Source organism: Coregonus lavaretus, assembly GCF_964263955.1.
Source record: "Coregonus lavaretus genome assembly, chromosome: 30".
NCBI lineage: Eukaryota > Metazoa > Chordata > Actinopteri > Salmoniformes > Salmonidae > Coregonus > Coregonus lavaretus.
Window position 1 is genome coordinate 16,552,813 of NC_140017.1, and position 15,965 is coordinate 16,568,777.

At 43.9% G+C, this 15,965-nt stretch overlaps 3 protein-coding genes across 6 annotated transcripts in view; 1 reads left to right on the top strand and 2 right to left on the bottom strand.

Moving 5' to 3' along the window:
• Nucleotides 1–247: 247 nt before the first annotated feature.
• Nucleotides 248–3,361, bottom strand: LOC311105403 (large ribosomal subunit protein mL44-like). The gene is made up of 4 exons (XM_084147549.1): nucleotides 3,171–3,361; nucleotides 1,242–1,710; nucleotides 932–1,110; nucleotides 248–693 (listed from the first exon to the last, which is right to left on the bottom strand). The coding sequence occupies exons 1-4, from the start codon at nucleotides 3,344–3,346 to the stop codon at nucleotides 519–521; spliced, it is 999 nt and encodes a 332-aa protein (XP_084003675.1). The 5' UTR covers nucleotides 3,347–3,361; the 3' UTR covers nucleotides 248–518.
• A 2,129-nt stretch (nucleotides 3,362–5,490) lies between these two features.
• Nucleotides 5,491–10,712, bottom strand: LOC311105823 (mitochondrial fission factor homolog B-like). 4 transcript variants are annotated; one of them, XM_084148026.1, is made up of 8 exons: nucleotides 10,546–10,712; nucleotides 9,660–9,874; nucleotides 9,293–9,465; nucleotides 8,878–8,969; nucleotides 7,949–8,104; nucleotides 7,105–7,161; nucleotides 6,464–6,554; nucleotides 5,491–6,347 (listed from the first exon to the last, which is right to left on the bottom strand). In XM_084148026.1, exons 2-8 carry the CDS (start codon nucleotides 9,868–9,870, stop codon nucleotides 6,216–6,218), a joined length of 912 nt encoding a protein of 303 aa, XP_084004152.1. In that variant the 5' UTR covers nucleotides 9,871–9,874; nucleotides 10,546–10,712; the 3' UTR covers nucleotides 5,491–6,215. The 4 variants fall into 4 exon arrangements, with proteins under 4 accessions (XP_084004152.1, XP_084004153.1, XP_084004155.1 ...); XM_084148027.1 differs by having other exon boundaries at nucleotides 9,660–9,836; nucleotides 10,546–10,634; XM_084148029.1 differs by lacking the exon at nucleotides 7,949–8,104.
• A 2,875-nt stretch (nucleotides 10,713–13,587) lies between these two features.
• Nucleotides 13,588–15,965, top strand: part of LOC311105763 (multiple epidermal growth factor-like domains protein 6) — a gene marked incomplete at its 3' end in the record, with an annotated part of 110,716 nt that continues 108,338 nt past the window's right edge. Inside the window, exons 1-3 of the mRNA XM_084147970.1 lie at nucleotides 13,588–13,798; nucleotides 15,202–15,336; nucleotides 15,690–15,799. Of these exons, the coding sequence (XP_084004096.1) occupies nucleotides 13,716–13,798; nucleotides 15,202–15,336; nucleotides 15,690–15,799 (328 nt within the window). The 5' untranslated portion in view covers nucleotides 13,588–13,715. The remainder of the gene's footprint in view (nucleotides 13,799–15,201; nucleotides 15,337–15,689; nucleotides 15,800–15,965) is intronic.

The window sequence follows — 15,965 nt, forward strand, 5'->3', positions numbered from 1 at the left end:
GCAGAGACATTGTCCTGGCAACCAATCACAGCAGGTGATCCTGACTAGCCCAAAAATTACCTGCCAACTTATAGTGTCTTGGATTCTGCTCTTGTGAACTCAATCTAAACACTTTGCACATTGCTAAACCCAGTCTTTTTTTGAGCAGACTAATGTCATCTGTTGTGGGACAGTCATACACAATAAATAACACACAATAATCAGCAGATGAAACCAAAGATGGTATGATAAACTTTCTTTCAAGAGATGTGCTCAGGGATACATATTTATTATGGACATGAAACATTTAGATCAATAATATATTACACAAAAAACACAATATTTTGCCAAAGGACAGTCCTCTAATTTACAAGGCTGAGGAGACCACATAGTTTGGAGGGTATTCCTAGGTCTGGGGGTATGAGTCTGTGAGAGGTTGGTCCTGACAGGCTAAGGGAACCGCTTGACTTTGACCCTCTGGCGTGTCAAGAGCTGTCATTAACTGATGGAAGACATTGTAAAGCTTGGGGTGACGTCCTTTAGCTGCTGCTGATGGATTGGAGGACAGACGCCCGAGGCTGCTCCGCTGCAGAGAAGTCAAAGGGTCTCCGGTTCTCAGTGTAGCCATAGAGTTTCCTCAGGGCCACGCGTGCCGCCTCCTCCTCTGCAGCCAGAACGGTCTCCCCTGGAGCCTCGGCAAGGAGCTTCTTATCACTGAGGACACACACACACACACACACACACACTCACTCACTCAGTACAATGACCAACAAACAAAGAACTACCGGCAGAACACTACCACATACCTCACACATAATCCATAAGTAATGCCAATAGTTTTTCCTGACCAGAAAAAAACACTTTAGGTCCTGGGACACAGCGTATTCCTGGTCAGGAAAATCTCCTGGCTTTATCAGGAGGCGTACTGATGGGAGCGACCAGTGAGGCATACCTGTACAGCCCTACAAAGTAGAGTGGGAGCACGGTGCCAGCGCCGGCCGACCTGGTGAGGCGAGGCTCTGGGAGGGCCACGTTCCTCTTGGACAGCTCCTCCACCAGCAGCCCCATGGGGTTCACCACCGACCACATCTCAAACAGGTCTTTCCCCACCAGCTGGGTGACCAGGAAATCCTGGTAGGAGAAAAGAGGGCATGGGAGGTGTGACCATCTTCAGCTACACAAGCAAACTAATGTTAATTTGAAATGTTTAATCATGACTGTTTAGATGGGTGTGTTGAAAGTTGAAAGAATCTTATTCTTACCCGAATGAAAAGTCCTGCTCTCTCAGCTCCACTGCTCTTCTGTAGTGCTCCGATCACAGCGAGGAATGTACTATGCAATACTTCGTCAGGGACAGGGAATTGAGCGCTCATAGTTAGGTCCTCGATGGCGAGGTTCCGCGCCACATGGCACACTACTGGATGACTGATTAGGTGTCCGACAATGGCGACCACTCCCTTGCTGGGCAGGCTAGGGAAGCTGTCCCTGCACCAGTCAGACATGAAGCTCTTGGTGAATTCCAAGCCCTGTGTGTGCAGCTGAATGTTGTCCCGCAGGACCAGAGCGGCCGTTTCAGTGTCCACGCCGAGTGCCTGCCTCCTCTCTTGCTCTGACTGAATGTAACAGGGGTTCACGAAGGCTGTCTTCAGGAGCTCCGGGGAGAAGCTTTCTTTAAGGCGGCTGCTGAATGCCTGGACCTCTGCATGGTAGTCCCAGTTAGGTTTTTGAGCACTAGGTGACAGAACATAGGGAAATTAATAACTAAGATCACGGTGCATGCAATCAGTATGTAGCTAAGATACACTATATATTCAAAAGTATGTGGACACCCCTTCAAAAGAGTGGATTTGTCTATTTCAGCCACACCCGTTGCTGACAGGTGTATAAAATCCAGCACACAGCCAAGCAATCTCCATAGACAAACATTGGCAGTAAAATTGCCTTACTAAAGAGCTCAGTGACTTTCAGCGTGGCAACGTCATAGGATGCCACTTTTGAAACAAGTCAGTTTTCTGCCCTGCTAGAGCTGCCTCGGTCAACTGTAAGTGCTGTTATTGTGAAGTGGAAACGTCTAGGAGCAACAACGGCTCAGCCGCAAAGTGGTAGGCCACACAAGCTCACAGAACGGGACCGTAGAGTGCTGAAGCGCGTAAAAATCATCTGTCCTTGGTTGCAACACTCACTACCGAGTTAAAAACTGACTCTGGAAGCAACGTCAGCACAATAACTGTTCGTCGGGAGCTTCATGAAATGGGTTTCCATGGCCGAGTAGCCGCACACAAGCCTGAGATCACCATGCGCAATGCCAAGCGTCAGCTGGAGTGGTGTAAAGCTCGCCACCATTGGACTGGAGCAGTGGAAAAGCGTTCTCTGGAGTGATGAATCACACTTCACCATCTGGCAGTCCAACGGACAAATCTGGGTTTGGCGGATGCCAGGAGAACGCTACCTGCCCCAATGCATAGAGCCAACTGTAAAGTTAGGTGGAGGAGGAATAATGGTCTGTGGCTGTTTTTCATGGTTCGGGCTAGGCCCCTTACTTCCAGTGAAGGGAAATCTTAACGCTACAGCATACAATGACATTCTAGACGATTCTGTGCCTCCAACTTTGTGGCAACAGTTTGGGGAAGGCCAGTTTGTTTCAGCATGACAATGCCCCCATGCACAAAGCGAGGTCCATAAAGAAATGGTTTGTCGAGATCGGTGTGGAAGAACATGACAGGACTTCACAGAGCCCGGACCTCAATCCCATCGAACACCTTGGGTTGAATTGAAACGCCAACTGTGAGCCAGGCCTAATCGTCAAACATCAGTCCCCGACCTCACTAATGCTCGTCGCTGAATGGAAGCAAGTCCCCAACATCTAGTGGAAAGCCGGGGGGGGAGGGGGGGGACTCCATATTAATACCCATGATTTTGTAATGAAATGTTCGAAGAGCAGGTGTCCACATACTTTTGTTAATGTCGTGTAATCTGTTCTATATTGGCTAGCCATCCAATTTCAGTATTTATTGTAAATTGCCCCAGATTCTGTAGCCCAACGCCAGGGTAGTGGGTTCGATCCCCGGGACCACCCATACGTAAAAATGTATGCACACATGACTAAGTCGCTTTGGATAAAAGCGTCTGCTAAATGGCATATTATTATTATTGGCCTTGACACCTGATACCTTAGCTAGCATTTTACATACCGTGGCTTAGGTAGTGGAGGCCCTTCTATCTTCAACTTTCTTTCCATCAAAAGAGTATATGCTTTCATCCATCGCTTCTTCTCTCGGGTCTGTGTGAGGAGTACATTTCTACAAAAATGTTGATAGTGAATTCCTAATGTTAGCACACCACGACTTACAATGTATCCGGACGCCATGACAGTATTCTGACGGTGTGTAACTATGAAAACCTTCCAGAAAGCAACCCTAAAGAGCCAAGTTAGTTCCAGTTTAAAGAATGATGAGATGGTTCCAACTTCCAACCCTGGACGTGGTTCCATTTTACATTGTAATAACATAGTAATAACAATATGCTTAATACTAATTAACAGTGTTAGGTAGTAGTGACCAACATTTAGTTCAACTAGTAATTGTATTACATTTAGCAGTAGCTTGGTGTTTAATATGCTAAATCACACATTCTGTTAACATCTGACCCAAGGGTGATCTATTCTTGCAATTTGTAGTCTATAACATTTCAGATTTACAGTGGGGGAAAAAAGTATTTAGTCAGCCACCAATTGTGCAAGTTCTCCCACTTAAAAAGATGAGAGGCCTGTAATTCTCATCATAGGTACACGTCAACTATGACAGACAAAATGAGAGAAAAAAAATCCAGAAAATCACATTGTAGGATTTTTAATGAATTTATTTGCAAATTATGGTGGAAAATAAGTATTTGGTCAATAACAAAAGTTTCTCAATACTTTGTTATATACCCTTTGTTGGCAATGACACAGGTCAAACGTTTTCTGTAAGTCTTCACAAGGTTTTCACACACTGTTGCTGGTATTTTGGCCCATTCCTCCATGCAGATCTCCTCTAGAGCAGTGGATGTTTTGGGGCTGTCGCTGGGCAACACTGACTTTCAACTCCCTCCAAAGATTTTCTATAAGGTTGAGATCTGGAGACTGGCTAGGCCACTCCAGGACCTTGAAATGCTTCTTACGAAGCCACTCCTCCATTGCCCGGGCGGTGTGTTTGGGATCATTGTCATGCTGAAAGACCCAGCCACGTTTCATCTTCAATGCCCTTGCTGATGGAAGGAGGTTTTCACTCAAAATCTCACGATACATGGCCCCATTCATTCTTTCCTTTACACGGATCAGTCGTCCTGGTCCCTTTGCAGAAAAACAGCCCCAAAGCATGATGTTTCCACCCCCATGCTTCACAGTAGGTATGGTGTTCTTTGGATGCAACTCAGCATTCTTTGTCCTCCAAACATGACGAGTTGAGTTTTTACCAAAAAGTTCTATTTTGGTTTCATCTGACCATATGACATTCTCCCAATCCTCTTCTGGATCATCCAAATGCACTCTAGCAAACTTCAGACGGGCCTGGACATGTACTGGCTTAAGCAGGGGGACACGTCCTGCACTGCAGGATTTGAGTCCCTGGCGGCGTAGTGTGTTACTGATGGTAGGCTTTGTTACTTTGGTCCCAGCTCTCTGCAGGTCATTCACTAGGTCCCCCCGTGTGGTTCTGGGATTTTTGCTCACCGTTCTTGTGATCATTTTGACCCCACGGGGTGAGATCTTGCGTGGAGCCCCAGATCGAGGGAGATTATCAGTGGTCTTGTAGGTCTTCCATTTCCTAATAATTGCTCCCACAGTTGATTTCTTCAAACCAAGCTGCTTACCTATTGCAGATTCAGTCTTCCCAGCCTGGTGCAGGTCTACAATTTTGTTTCTGGTAATTTGACAGCTCTTTGGTCTTGGCCATAGTGGAGTATGGAGTGTGACTGTTTTAGGTTGTGGACAGGTGTCTTTTATACTGATAACAAGTTCAAACAGGTGCCATTAATACAGGTAACGAGTGGAGGACAGAGGAGCCTCTTAAAGAAGAAGTTACAGGTCTGTGAGAGCCAGAAATCTTGCTTGTTTGTAGGTGACCGAATACTTATTTTCCACCATAATTTGCAAATAAATTCATTAAAAATCCTACAATTTGATTTTCTGGATTTTTTTTCCTCAATTTGTCTGTCATAGTTGACGTGTACCTATGATGAAAATTACAGGCCTCTCTCATCTTTTTAAGTGGGAGAACTTGCACAATTGGTGGCTAACTAAATACTTTTTTTCCCCACTGTAGATGTGATAATCGTTCATGAAGGAGCTTGGACGTAGTGAAATACTTTTTCTAAGGCACTTTAGTTAAACTATAATTGTCTTAAGGGTAACTTTAGTGTAGCTTAACTTCTTTCAGTGTGAAGTAATTGGTCAACTATATTTTCAGATTAGCTTCCCCAACACTGCTAATTAATACCGGTAACAACTAATATAACTAAACTCAAACATCAGAATTAGCTATTTTTTCATTTATTCCAATAAAATTGTATGAATCTGCTGGTACATTACAACTGAAAACTACAACCAATTTGGAAACATTGTGCCAGCAAGTTCTTCGTAAAAAAAAAAGTAGGAACTGAAGATAAATATGAGAGGAGAAAAAAAATGAATGCCTATGGCTTGGTGGATAGGGGCCATACATAATTAATAAAATGGTGTCATAGCAATAGTGTGACTGTATATTTCCTTGCAGTATTATATATCAATTAAACCCATGAGCAAATGTTACATAATGTATTATCTTACAATATAACAGCAGTACTTCACAATTATTATTATTTTTAAAAATCTTTTCACATCACTCCAGTCCCCAATAAATATTTAACATATTTAGCCCATTTCGATGAGTCTCCACCGTGGCTTATTTTTTCCTTTTCTTTAGACCTCTTATCTGTTGGAAATACCTTGGGAGCAATGACTACAACTTTGAGTAACATTAAGAAATATTTACAGCCGAGTCATTCTTAGCTTCTTAAGCAAAAAAATACAATAATATAGCATTCTAAAGAATAACAATTACATGAAATTTGATTAAAACAAACATCCCATTGCCCAATAGCAAGGCCGTCCAGCGCTGGGACTAAGTGCAGAGAGTACATTTTGCTAACATTTGACACATAGAAGGGGAGGGGAGAGGCTTTGTTCTCCACTCTCTGGCAGTGGTTCTGAGGAAAGGATTCTAGCGGCGGAACCAAACCCAGCTGTTGATAAGCCAGAAGGCTACGGTGACGGAGTACATGATCATCTCACGTTTGGACCTCTCCTTGTTCTCCTCTTCTATGAGCTGGAGTCTCCGGTTCAGCTTGATGATCTACAGGCACACCAATGAAAATCACAACACCACCAACCAATATAGCCAAAACAAAACAGCTAAATGAGACACCTTCCATAGAAGTACAGTACAGTCAAAATGTATTAGGAGCAGACCTGACGTCGAAGTGTTGCTGCATCTACGACAGCCATGTCATCAGGAGCCATGGAGACATCCAGAGTAGTGTCTAGAGTGGCCAGGTTAAGCCTTGGGTGAAGAGAAATAGACCAAACACATCCTGGTTAAACATTTCTATCATGGATCAGGCATGATGATATTTCCGATCGTTGATCATAATATGACAATTAAGTTCTCAGCTTAATGATCAATGATTGAACTGTTTTCAATGTATTTCTATTATAAATATATTCACAATACATTGACAATTGTTCAATAGAATGGCATTACTCATTGCCCAACTATCTTTTCAACTAATATTGGAAACTTGAAACACTGACAGTGACGACGCTCATCCTCTTCTAACAATAAATATAGCCTATATCAGGGTTATTCAACTCTTACCCTAGGAGGTCCGGAGCCTGCTGGTTTTCTGTTCTACCTGATAATTATTTGTACACACCTGGTGTCCCAGGTCTAAATCAGTCCCTGATTAGAAGGAACAATGAAAAAAATTGTGTGGAACTGGCTTATGGGTCCAGAGTTGAGTATGATGGGCCTGTATGATGAAAGGAAAGGGAGAGGAGGAAAAAGGAAGAGAGAAAGAGAGGAGTGAAGTCTACGTGCCAGGTGGAGTTACCTGGATTCATGCAGGGGGTTAGAGGTCGAGGCAGACCCCCCTCGCAGTGATGGCTTGCTGAAGAGGGCAGAAACAGGGAAGGGAGAGAGGAAGCAAGAGAGAGGTAGAGCAGCACACCAATGTACAGTGTCTCACACATACAATCCCAAAGTCTCTCACATTCACTCTTGAACTTCATAGTTCCAATGTCTCATGACTTCGATCATGCAGTGTAAAACAGACCTCTGTAAGACTACCAATATATGAATCTCCAAATCACGAACTTCTCCTCAGAGTAGACAATACACATCACTATATAGGTTGGCTGTTGACAACACTTGATAACGGCCTTACAGCACATGGATAGACCAAGAGCAGCACTCATTTAAAACTCAATGACTGATTTCAATGAAAATATGACTTAGCTCTACACACTACTCTCCTCTCAACCAATTCAGTCAAGCACTGAGCGAGGCCACAGCTCAATAACAGCACATCAGGCAAAGTCAATCTTGATTTGCAATGATAAATAAATATACATTGTGACATATTGTGTTACTGAATGTTATAAATTACCAGGTATTCCCTACACATTGCCCCAAAAGAAATGATCAAAATATGATCAAGACAAATTATTTAGTTCATTGAGCAAATATCCAACTTATACAAAGATACATTTGTTTAATTGTCCAAACAGCCGCAATTTTATTTGATGAACCTGTCCATGCGAAAGAGACAACAGCAGGGACTTCATTGCCTCAAAGAGAATTAATACAATTGTATTGAGGAGTTAATCTCTGCATGATGAGCAGAGTGGGAGAGGTCAGCCTATAGATGACCTTAAGAGGAGGGGTCATGGGGTCACCTGCGGTGGTTCTCGTCCAGAACCTCCAAGACCTGCTGGTAGGCCCGGCGCGTGGTGGACTGGATGAAAGAGAGAACGCCGCTAGCGCTGTGCTGGTTCTGTTCGTCCTCGGCCATGGCGAGAGGGGGGCAGGCACGGAGAGGGGCTGGGGTCACACTGCCCCCACCAACATGAGTGGCCAAGCCAGAGAAAACAGAGCAGAGAGGGAGAGAGAGAGAGTGAAGAAGAGGGAGGGGAGAAAGACCATCCGCACTTTACTCACTGCGCCGAGATAACAGCCACCAAATAGTGACAGAGATGGTACTGATGGGGTGATGTCAAACAAATCATACTAGTGCGCCACTGAACTATACCTAACCCTCCACCAGGAAGGGAGATGCGGAAACAAAAGCATGGAAAGGTCCTAATTAAGGTCCCAATGAATCATCCCTCACAAAGATGCCCTAAACAAAAGAGCATCCCCAAGGACTTTATATAGTGAAATAAGCTTTGAACAAATTAAATAGCTCTATGCCATGTTTACTGTAAGGTGCCCCTCCCTGGTACAGTATAGTATATTAATATTTTAATAGTGAAGAGAATTAAGAGAGTTTTAGTACCATGCTCAGGACAGGAGGGAGCTGCACTACTCTCACACTGACACAGCATTGCAACAGCCCAGGGTGCAGACCCAAATACAACTACCAACCAAACAGACTACAGAGTGGGCAACAACACCGGTGAGATACAGACACCCACCTACAGCCAAGTCTTTATCACAACAAACAAACAGAGTGAGAGATGGACAAACAGGCCGTCAGACAGGGAAAACCACTGGTCAGATGGAAGGAGGAAAGAAGGACAGGCTTGCAGAAGAGGAGAGGGGTGTGGTGGTGGTGGTTTGTGCATGGCACTACTGGGGTGTGGACCACAGTTGATAGGCTACTTACGTTGAATCATTTCTGACAATCTGGCCATTGTGACGGACAGTGGTGTTCTCGCTGGCTGAACGTTCCCGCCGCAACCGCCCTTGCGAACGCACCTATGAGAAGGGGTGAACAGTTAAATACTGATATCCTCTTCCTGTAAAATACTGACTGACTTCACATTCAAACTCCACATTTTCAGTGTAGAGGTGGTTCTGTGAACTATGCTCACAAGACAAATGGCATTGCCAGATGTCTGAACATTTGTGTAAGCTCAAATAACGTATGTCTAGGCTTTAGCTCAGAGGGCTAGCACAGTCTTGAGTTGCTTGGGTGACCAGGGTTTGATACCGCTTGTTCACACATGCCTGGTCCATCACATCACCCCAACAGTACTATCTCTGCTCATCTCTAGACTCTCCAGCCTCCACTACCTTACCTCCTCACTGGGCTGGACTGGGGCTGCACTGCTCTCCATTTCCATGAAGTCCAGTGGCCGCTCGTTGAGGGTGAGGACCCGAGGTGGGGTCTTCAAAGACAGGCTCTCTAGCGGGGTGGACTGGATCAGGTCCAGGTCTCTGGGCCTGGGGAACTGGGAGTCCTCACTGTCTCCTGAGAAGAGCAGTCAGGAGGGGTGTCACACAAGGGCCAATACAGGGTTATGTTTAGTAAGACTTGAAACCTAAAACAGTTTGCAATGGAAAATGAAACTAGTGTCTGGGAGAAAATCATACATTTTGAGCAAAATTAACATTGCCCAGGAGTATCAACACTACAGAGACCCTATGGAGGACCAACGTAGCTACCTGACATTACGATCCTCTCTGGGACCTGCATCATGACGTTGTGCAGGTCATGTGAGCCTGCCTCAGGGTTGTCATGACCATAGGGGCCCATTTTGAGCATCTCTGGAATCCTCATGCGCTGGCTGATGCCCTCCGTGTACTCCAGCTCATAGTGGATGCGGTTAATCTCCGCCATCTCTGCAGTGGGAGAGGGGAATGCTGCTCCGTTCATTTGGCTGGAAAATATACATTCACTTTCAATATCAGCTAACCCAACTAACTGGTTACACAACATAGTTTGGGATTCCCCTTCACAACAACAATGCAATGACAAGCAAATGTTACTTTATGTATTAAGAGAAGAGGTCCTAAAATAAATGCTTATACATGTAGCCACATATAGGCTTCTTTTTAACTATACCCCAGGAAATCTTGATGGTGATGGTCTTCTTCGTTGAATTAAAATAGAACGAATACTCGTGATGCTATCATGTGATAAGGATAAAAGGAGCATCTGAATCAATGGCCTGAATGTATCTCCACTCTCCAGATGAGGACCACTTACTAATAGCTAGTATTTTCACCAATGAAACCAAAATAGACCCTTGGATGGCTGGAATATCAACAGAAATAGCTGTCTAGGTCTCGAGCTGGCTAGCTAGTTATGTTGGTGCGCGTACTGTCTGTAATGTTTACCCAAATAAAGCCCCATAAATGCAATTCCAAATAGTATTCAGCGAGTAGCAAGCTAACTACTGACTGCGGCCTGACCAGATACTTTGAAATGTCGGTATGACCGACAGTTAGTTAGCATGTCACTAGCACGCTAGCTAGCTTTTTGAAACGCCATTTCTAGCTGACCAGCATGCTAGCTGGTAGTAGTAGATAGCTAGTTAGCTGGCCTTACCCTTTGGTTTGTTCTTCTCCCAGCAATTAAAAATACGTGCAAAGATGGATATGGTCCAGCTGGAGATTCAAGGGTGCATTGGAGGATTTAGCATCCTTAGATGTTTGATTCCAGGAGGCTGAAAGGGACAACAACGTACACTGCCGCCCTGAACGAATGTCATGGATGGGGAACCAAACAGGAAGTTGTTTTACGTCACATGAAAATGTTTGTTCTCCGTACATTAAAATACCTGTTATTATATATGTGGTAATGATTTCTGCAGTGGTGGAAAAAGTACCCAATTGACATATGAGTAAAAGTAAAGATACACTACATGGCCTTAAGTATGTGGGCACCTGCTCGTCGAACATCTCATTTCAAAATCATGGGCATTAATATGGAGTTAGTCCCCCCTTTGCTGCTATAACAGCCTCCACTCTTCTGGGAAGGCTTTCCACTAGATGTTGGAACATTGCTGCAGGGACTTTCTTTCATTCAGCCACAAGAGTATTAGTGAGGTCAGGCACTGATGTTGGGCTATTAGGCCTGGCTTGCAGTCAGCGTTCCAATTCAACCCAAAGGTGTTCGATGGGGTTGAGGTCAGGGCTCTGTGCAGGCCAGTCAAGTTCTTCCACACCGATCTCAACAAACCATTTCTGTATGGACCTCACTTTGTGCACGGGGGCATTGTCATGCTGAAACAGGAAAGGGCATTCCCTGAACTGTTGCCACAAAGTTGGAAGCACAGAATTGTCTGGAATGTCATTGTATGCTGTAGCATTAAGATTTCCCTTCTTTGGAACTAATGGGCCTAGCCCAAACCATGAAAAACAGCTCCAGACCATTATTCCTCCTCCACCAAACTTAACAGTTGGCACTATGCATTGGGGCAGGTAGCGTTCTCCTGGCATCCGCCAAACCCAGATCGTCCGTCGGACTGCCAGATGGTGAAGTGTGATTCATCACTCAGAGAACCTGTTTCCACTGCTCCAGCGTCCAATGGCAGTGAGCTTTACAGCACTCCAGCTGACGCTTGGCATTGCACATGGTGATCTTAGGCTTGTGTGCGGCTGCTCAGCCATGGAAATCCATTTCAAGAAGCTCCCGACGAACAGTTGTTGTGCTGACGTTGCTTCCAGAGGACCGACGATTTTTACGAGCTACGCGCTTCAGCACTCGGTGGTCCCATTCTGTGAGCTTGTGTGGCCTACCACTTCGCCGACTGAGCTGTTGTTGCTCCTAGACGTTTTCACTTCACAATAACAGCACTTACAGTTGACCGGGGCAGCTCTAGCAGGGCAGAAATTTGACGAACTGACTTGTTGGAAAGGTGGCATCCTATGACAGTGCCACTTTGAAAGTCACTGAGCTCTTCAGTATGGGCCATTCTACTGCTAATGTTTGTCTATGGAGATTGCATGGCTGTGTGCTCGATTTTATACACCTGGGTGTTGCTGAAATAGCCGAATCCACTCATTTGAAGGGGAGTCCACATACCTTTGGCCATGTAGTATACCTTAATAGAACATATACTTCACTATCAAAAGTAAAAATATAAATAATTTGAAATTCCATATATTAATGTCACGCCCTGACATAGAGTTCGCTAGTTGGTTTGGTCAGGGTGTGAGTATTCTATGTAATGTGTATATCTATGTGTTCATTCTATGTTTGTAGATCTATGTTGGCCGGGTGTGGTTCCAATCAGAGGCAGCTGTCGATCGTTGTCTCTGATTGGGGTTCATACTTAGGTAGCCATTTTGCCTACCTATGTTGTGGGATCGTGATTCTTGTTTGGCTTGTTTTGGTGTAGCCATTGTGAGCGTCACGTCGCGTTTGTTGTTTTGTCCTGTGTTAACTTAGTTAAATAAACATGTATGCATTCCATGCTGCACCTTGGTCCAATCCTGTACTCAATGAACGTGACAATTAAGCAAACCAGACGGCACCATTTTCTTTTTATTTATTTACGGATAGCCAGGGGCACACTCCAACACTCCAACACTCAGACATCATTTACAGTTTAGTGAGTTTGATGAGAGGCAGTAGGGATGACCATGGATGTTCACTTGTGTATGAATTTGACTATTTTCCTGTCCTGCTAAGCATTCAAAATGTTTTGGGTGTCAGGGAAAATGTATGGATTAAAAAGTACATTATTTTCTTTAGGAATATAGTGAAGTAAAAGTTGTCGAAAATATAAATAGTAAAGCACATACCCTAAAAACTACTTAAATAGTCCTTAAGTACTTTACAAAACTGGATTTCTGCACTCACATGGTGGGTACCTATTAACCATAGGTCAAAACATATTTGAGCAACTTTTGTATTGTTTGATCATAAGAATGAATAGATTTTTCTAAAATGTTGCCTGATGCATTATTAACTGATACAAATTATTAAGCCTACTGATTCAGCAGTTGCATCACAATTATTTGAAGGTTGGAGCAAAAACATGCAGAGATTGAGAGGGAGATAGCGAGAGTTAAAAGAGAGTGTGGACGCAGAGATGATAGAAGACACTGTGAAAGCGCTCTACAAACTGCTGGAGAAGATCCATAAGGAGGGAGGTGGAAATAAAACAATGTGTTGGAGAAGGCAGGGAGTGGAGAGCGCAAAGGATGAAATGAAGAAGAGGAAGGAGGGGGTAAACTCCAACAAAACACTATAAAATAGGCCTACAGGTTCCAGAGAAAAAACAATAAAGCGGGAAAGTCTCAAAAAGTCTTAGGGGTGGTATCTTTTTTTATCTCGTAAATAAAGGTCTTGAATGGATCAATAATCAAACAAATCAAAACTAATTTAGTGTATGAAGTTAAAGTTCAACAGGCTACACTTTTCATAGATCAAAATACACAGCTGAAAAGCTCTAAGTAGCGGAGAGCGGAGTAGAGATCGATCTCATTAGTGATGATAGGGACCCTCTAGTGGTCGTGGTTGGTACTCCGGCACTCTTGTGAATGGAGCCCTGACGGTGAAGTAGGATGCAAACTGAGGGACAAGAAGACCCTCTCTCAAGCTCACTAGATACGGGACAATCTTGTGGCTAGAGACGAAGCCTTGTAGTCCTGTTTCGATGCGTTCTCAGTCGGAGACAGGATGCACATCATTATTTGACGGGACTATACGAGATATTTACCTTCACCACATCACTCTTTACTTTGTGGTCTTCTCTGTGTGAATGAATAATGTTCTTGGACACTTTAATTTGGTGTATGATAGCACTGGACACCACGCGCATCGCATCATCTCTGGAGTTACAACCTGACATGTGAGTGAATTTAGAGTTGCATGAATATTTTATGTTTAATTATCTAATACTTGAGCACACTATATATAGCCTTCATGTGTCTCTGAGACACAGGAGACACACACACATAACGTTATATCTGTATCATGTACTGTCTTTTTTGACTGCACAACAGTAATCTGGATGCATTTGTCCTCTAGGCGTCGCCCTTTGTGGACCCCACGTAAAATAAACCATATTACTTTACCCGGCAAGCATGACCATTGTTATACTGAGGATGTAAAGGAATGTGCATTTCTCAAGAGACTTCCTGAAAAGAATGAGCTTGTGCAAGGACACGCATGCAGGAGGGCATTTTCATGTAGGAGCCTAATACTTCCCTTAGCTAATGAACCTAGCCTACTGTCTATTGAACCCAGATGGTGTGTGCAGATGCAGAAATACACCTTTGGACAAAAGTGTGTTATAAATCCCTGTTCTGACAACATCTTGATATATCTATGATGGTATGTAGATATTCAGCTGCTGAATCCCTTAGCATTTTCATTGACAGACATGCACAAAGTCATACACCCACCCACACACAGACACACACAAGCACACACACATTCTGACATGTTTTCTCTTATGATATTAGAATCTGGTATTGCCTGGAGAGTTTCATTGGTTGTTTCAAAATGTTTATTGGGTGTCTGCAACACTGTCCAAGTCTAGCAGAGTATTTGCGAACATAAGTCTAGGGAATTCTAAAGGAGAACAGACCAAAACCCAGAGTACAGATGCTGATAGAATTGTTTTACTTTACATTATGGAGCTCACAGCAGGCAATGCACAAGCCGTATAGTGTGCCTTGAGCTAAACAATGAGCTACTCCTAAAATTGCCAATTGTCATTGCGGAATTCAATCCAATTGCTAATTTCCCAGGTCTATCTGGTGCTGTGAATAGACATAAGATAGTAAATCTAGGTAATGTATGTTACTGTGTCTGTTGGAATGTGCTTCCTCTTGGATTGTGTCAGTGTTTCCCCTGTGTCGGCGTGCTCCCTGGGTGACACACACACACCTCATCTGGGGAGAACACGCTGGGCAACTGTCAAGACGCTGGAGGGTCTGGTGCTGCTGGGTGGTTCATGATAAGGGTCAGCAACTCTGGTGTCAGAGGGGGGAGAGTAAAAACTCTCTCTCATGAGCCTCAACCCTGACCCTCTCCTGTCCTGTGTATCCATCACTAATCACTTGAAGGATATCAAAACCGCTCATCTCCATTTTTATGCCGTTGTAAATCAATGATTAAATTGATGATAACAACATGGAATATAACAATGTAGCCCTAGTACCCACAGTATTATAGTGTTACTACACAGGTATACAAGCTACTTAATGTAGTTTTGCTGACTAAACCATCCTCTTTGTGTCTCTGCAGGCCTAATGTGTGTGCAGACCAGGAGTTGTCCATGCTGGGTGCACGCCAGCCTTGTGTCCAGGCCTTCACTCGGATGGTCAAGGTTTGGAAGCAAGGCTGCACCGGCCATCGCTGGTGTGACGGCTACGAAAGGAAGTGAGTGACACGTCTTCTCCAATACCCTGTTGTTGTTATTTTTGTTGTTGTTGTTGGATAGTTGTACTCAGTCTCTCCTATCATAACTGGGCTCATACAGATGTAGGATCCTAATTTGAGCCAGTTTGGAAAATAATCCTGCAGCAACAGGAAATGTGAATTGTTATGTGGATTATAATTAATGGACCTTTTTGTATGGTTTGAGGGAAAATGAAGTGGAAATTACAAACTTCAGAAGCCTTTTTAAACCTCAAATACACTACAAGTTTAACAATTCCTGCATTGCAGGAAAGTTCTCCTGCAACAGTGACCAAATTAAGATCCTACACCTGTATGTCATTTCCTTTCTGCAGAACAGGCTACTACACAGCCTACAGGCAGGTGTACAGTATGGATGTGCACAGGGTGTACAGGTGCTGCCCTGGGTGGACACAGAGGGGCAAGGAGAGGGGCTGTTTGCACCGTGAGTTCAAAGACAAACACTGAATATTATTTTCATATTAACACATTTATCTATGGACAAATTTAGCGCTATCGTACATATGAAATGAATTGATCATGTGTTGTCATGCCCATGATGTGTATGAGCATTTGCAGGTGCTACTGAGATGACTGTGTGTTGTGTTCTA

What these genes read in the sequence shown, in the direction of transcription:
- LOC311105403 (XM_084147549.1), bottom strand. Translation starts at nt 3,346, where the DNA reads ATGGCGTCCGGATACATTGTAAGTCGTGGTGTGCTAACATTAGGAATT. An exon ending in CCTCCACTACCTAAGCCACG is followed by an intron (nt 1,711 to 3,170) that starts GTATGTAAAATG and finishes TCTGTCACCTAG; the next exon opens with TGCTCAAAAACCTAACTGGG. An exon ending in TACTTTGTAGGGCTGTACAG is followed by an intron (nt 694 to 931) that starts GTATGCCTCACT and finishes GTGTGTCCTCAG; the next exon opens with TGATAAGAAGCTCCTTGCCG.
- LOC311105823 (XM_084148026.1), bottom strand. Translation starts at nt 9,870, where the DNA reads ATGAACGGAGCAGCATTCCCCTCTCCCACTGCAGAGATGGCGGAGATT. An exon ending in ATTGTCAGAAATGATTCAAC is followed by an intron (nt 8,105 to 8,877) that starts GTAAGTAGCCTA and finishes TGGTGGGGGCAG; the next exon opens with TGTGACCCCAGCCCCTCTCC. An exon ending in CTGGACGAGAACCACCGCAG is followed by an intron (nt 7,162 to 7,948) that starts GTGACCCCATGA and finishes TGCCCTCTTCAG; the next exon opens with CAAGCCATCACTGCGAGGGG.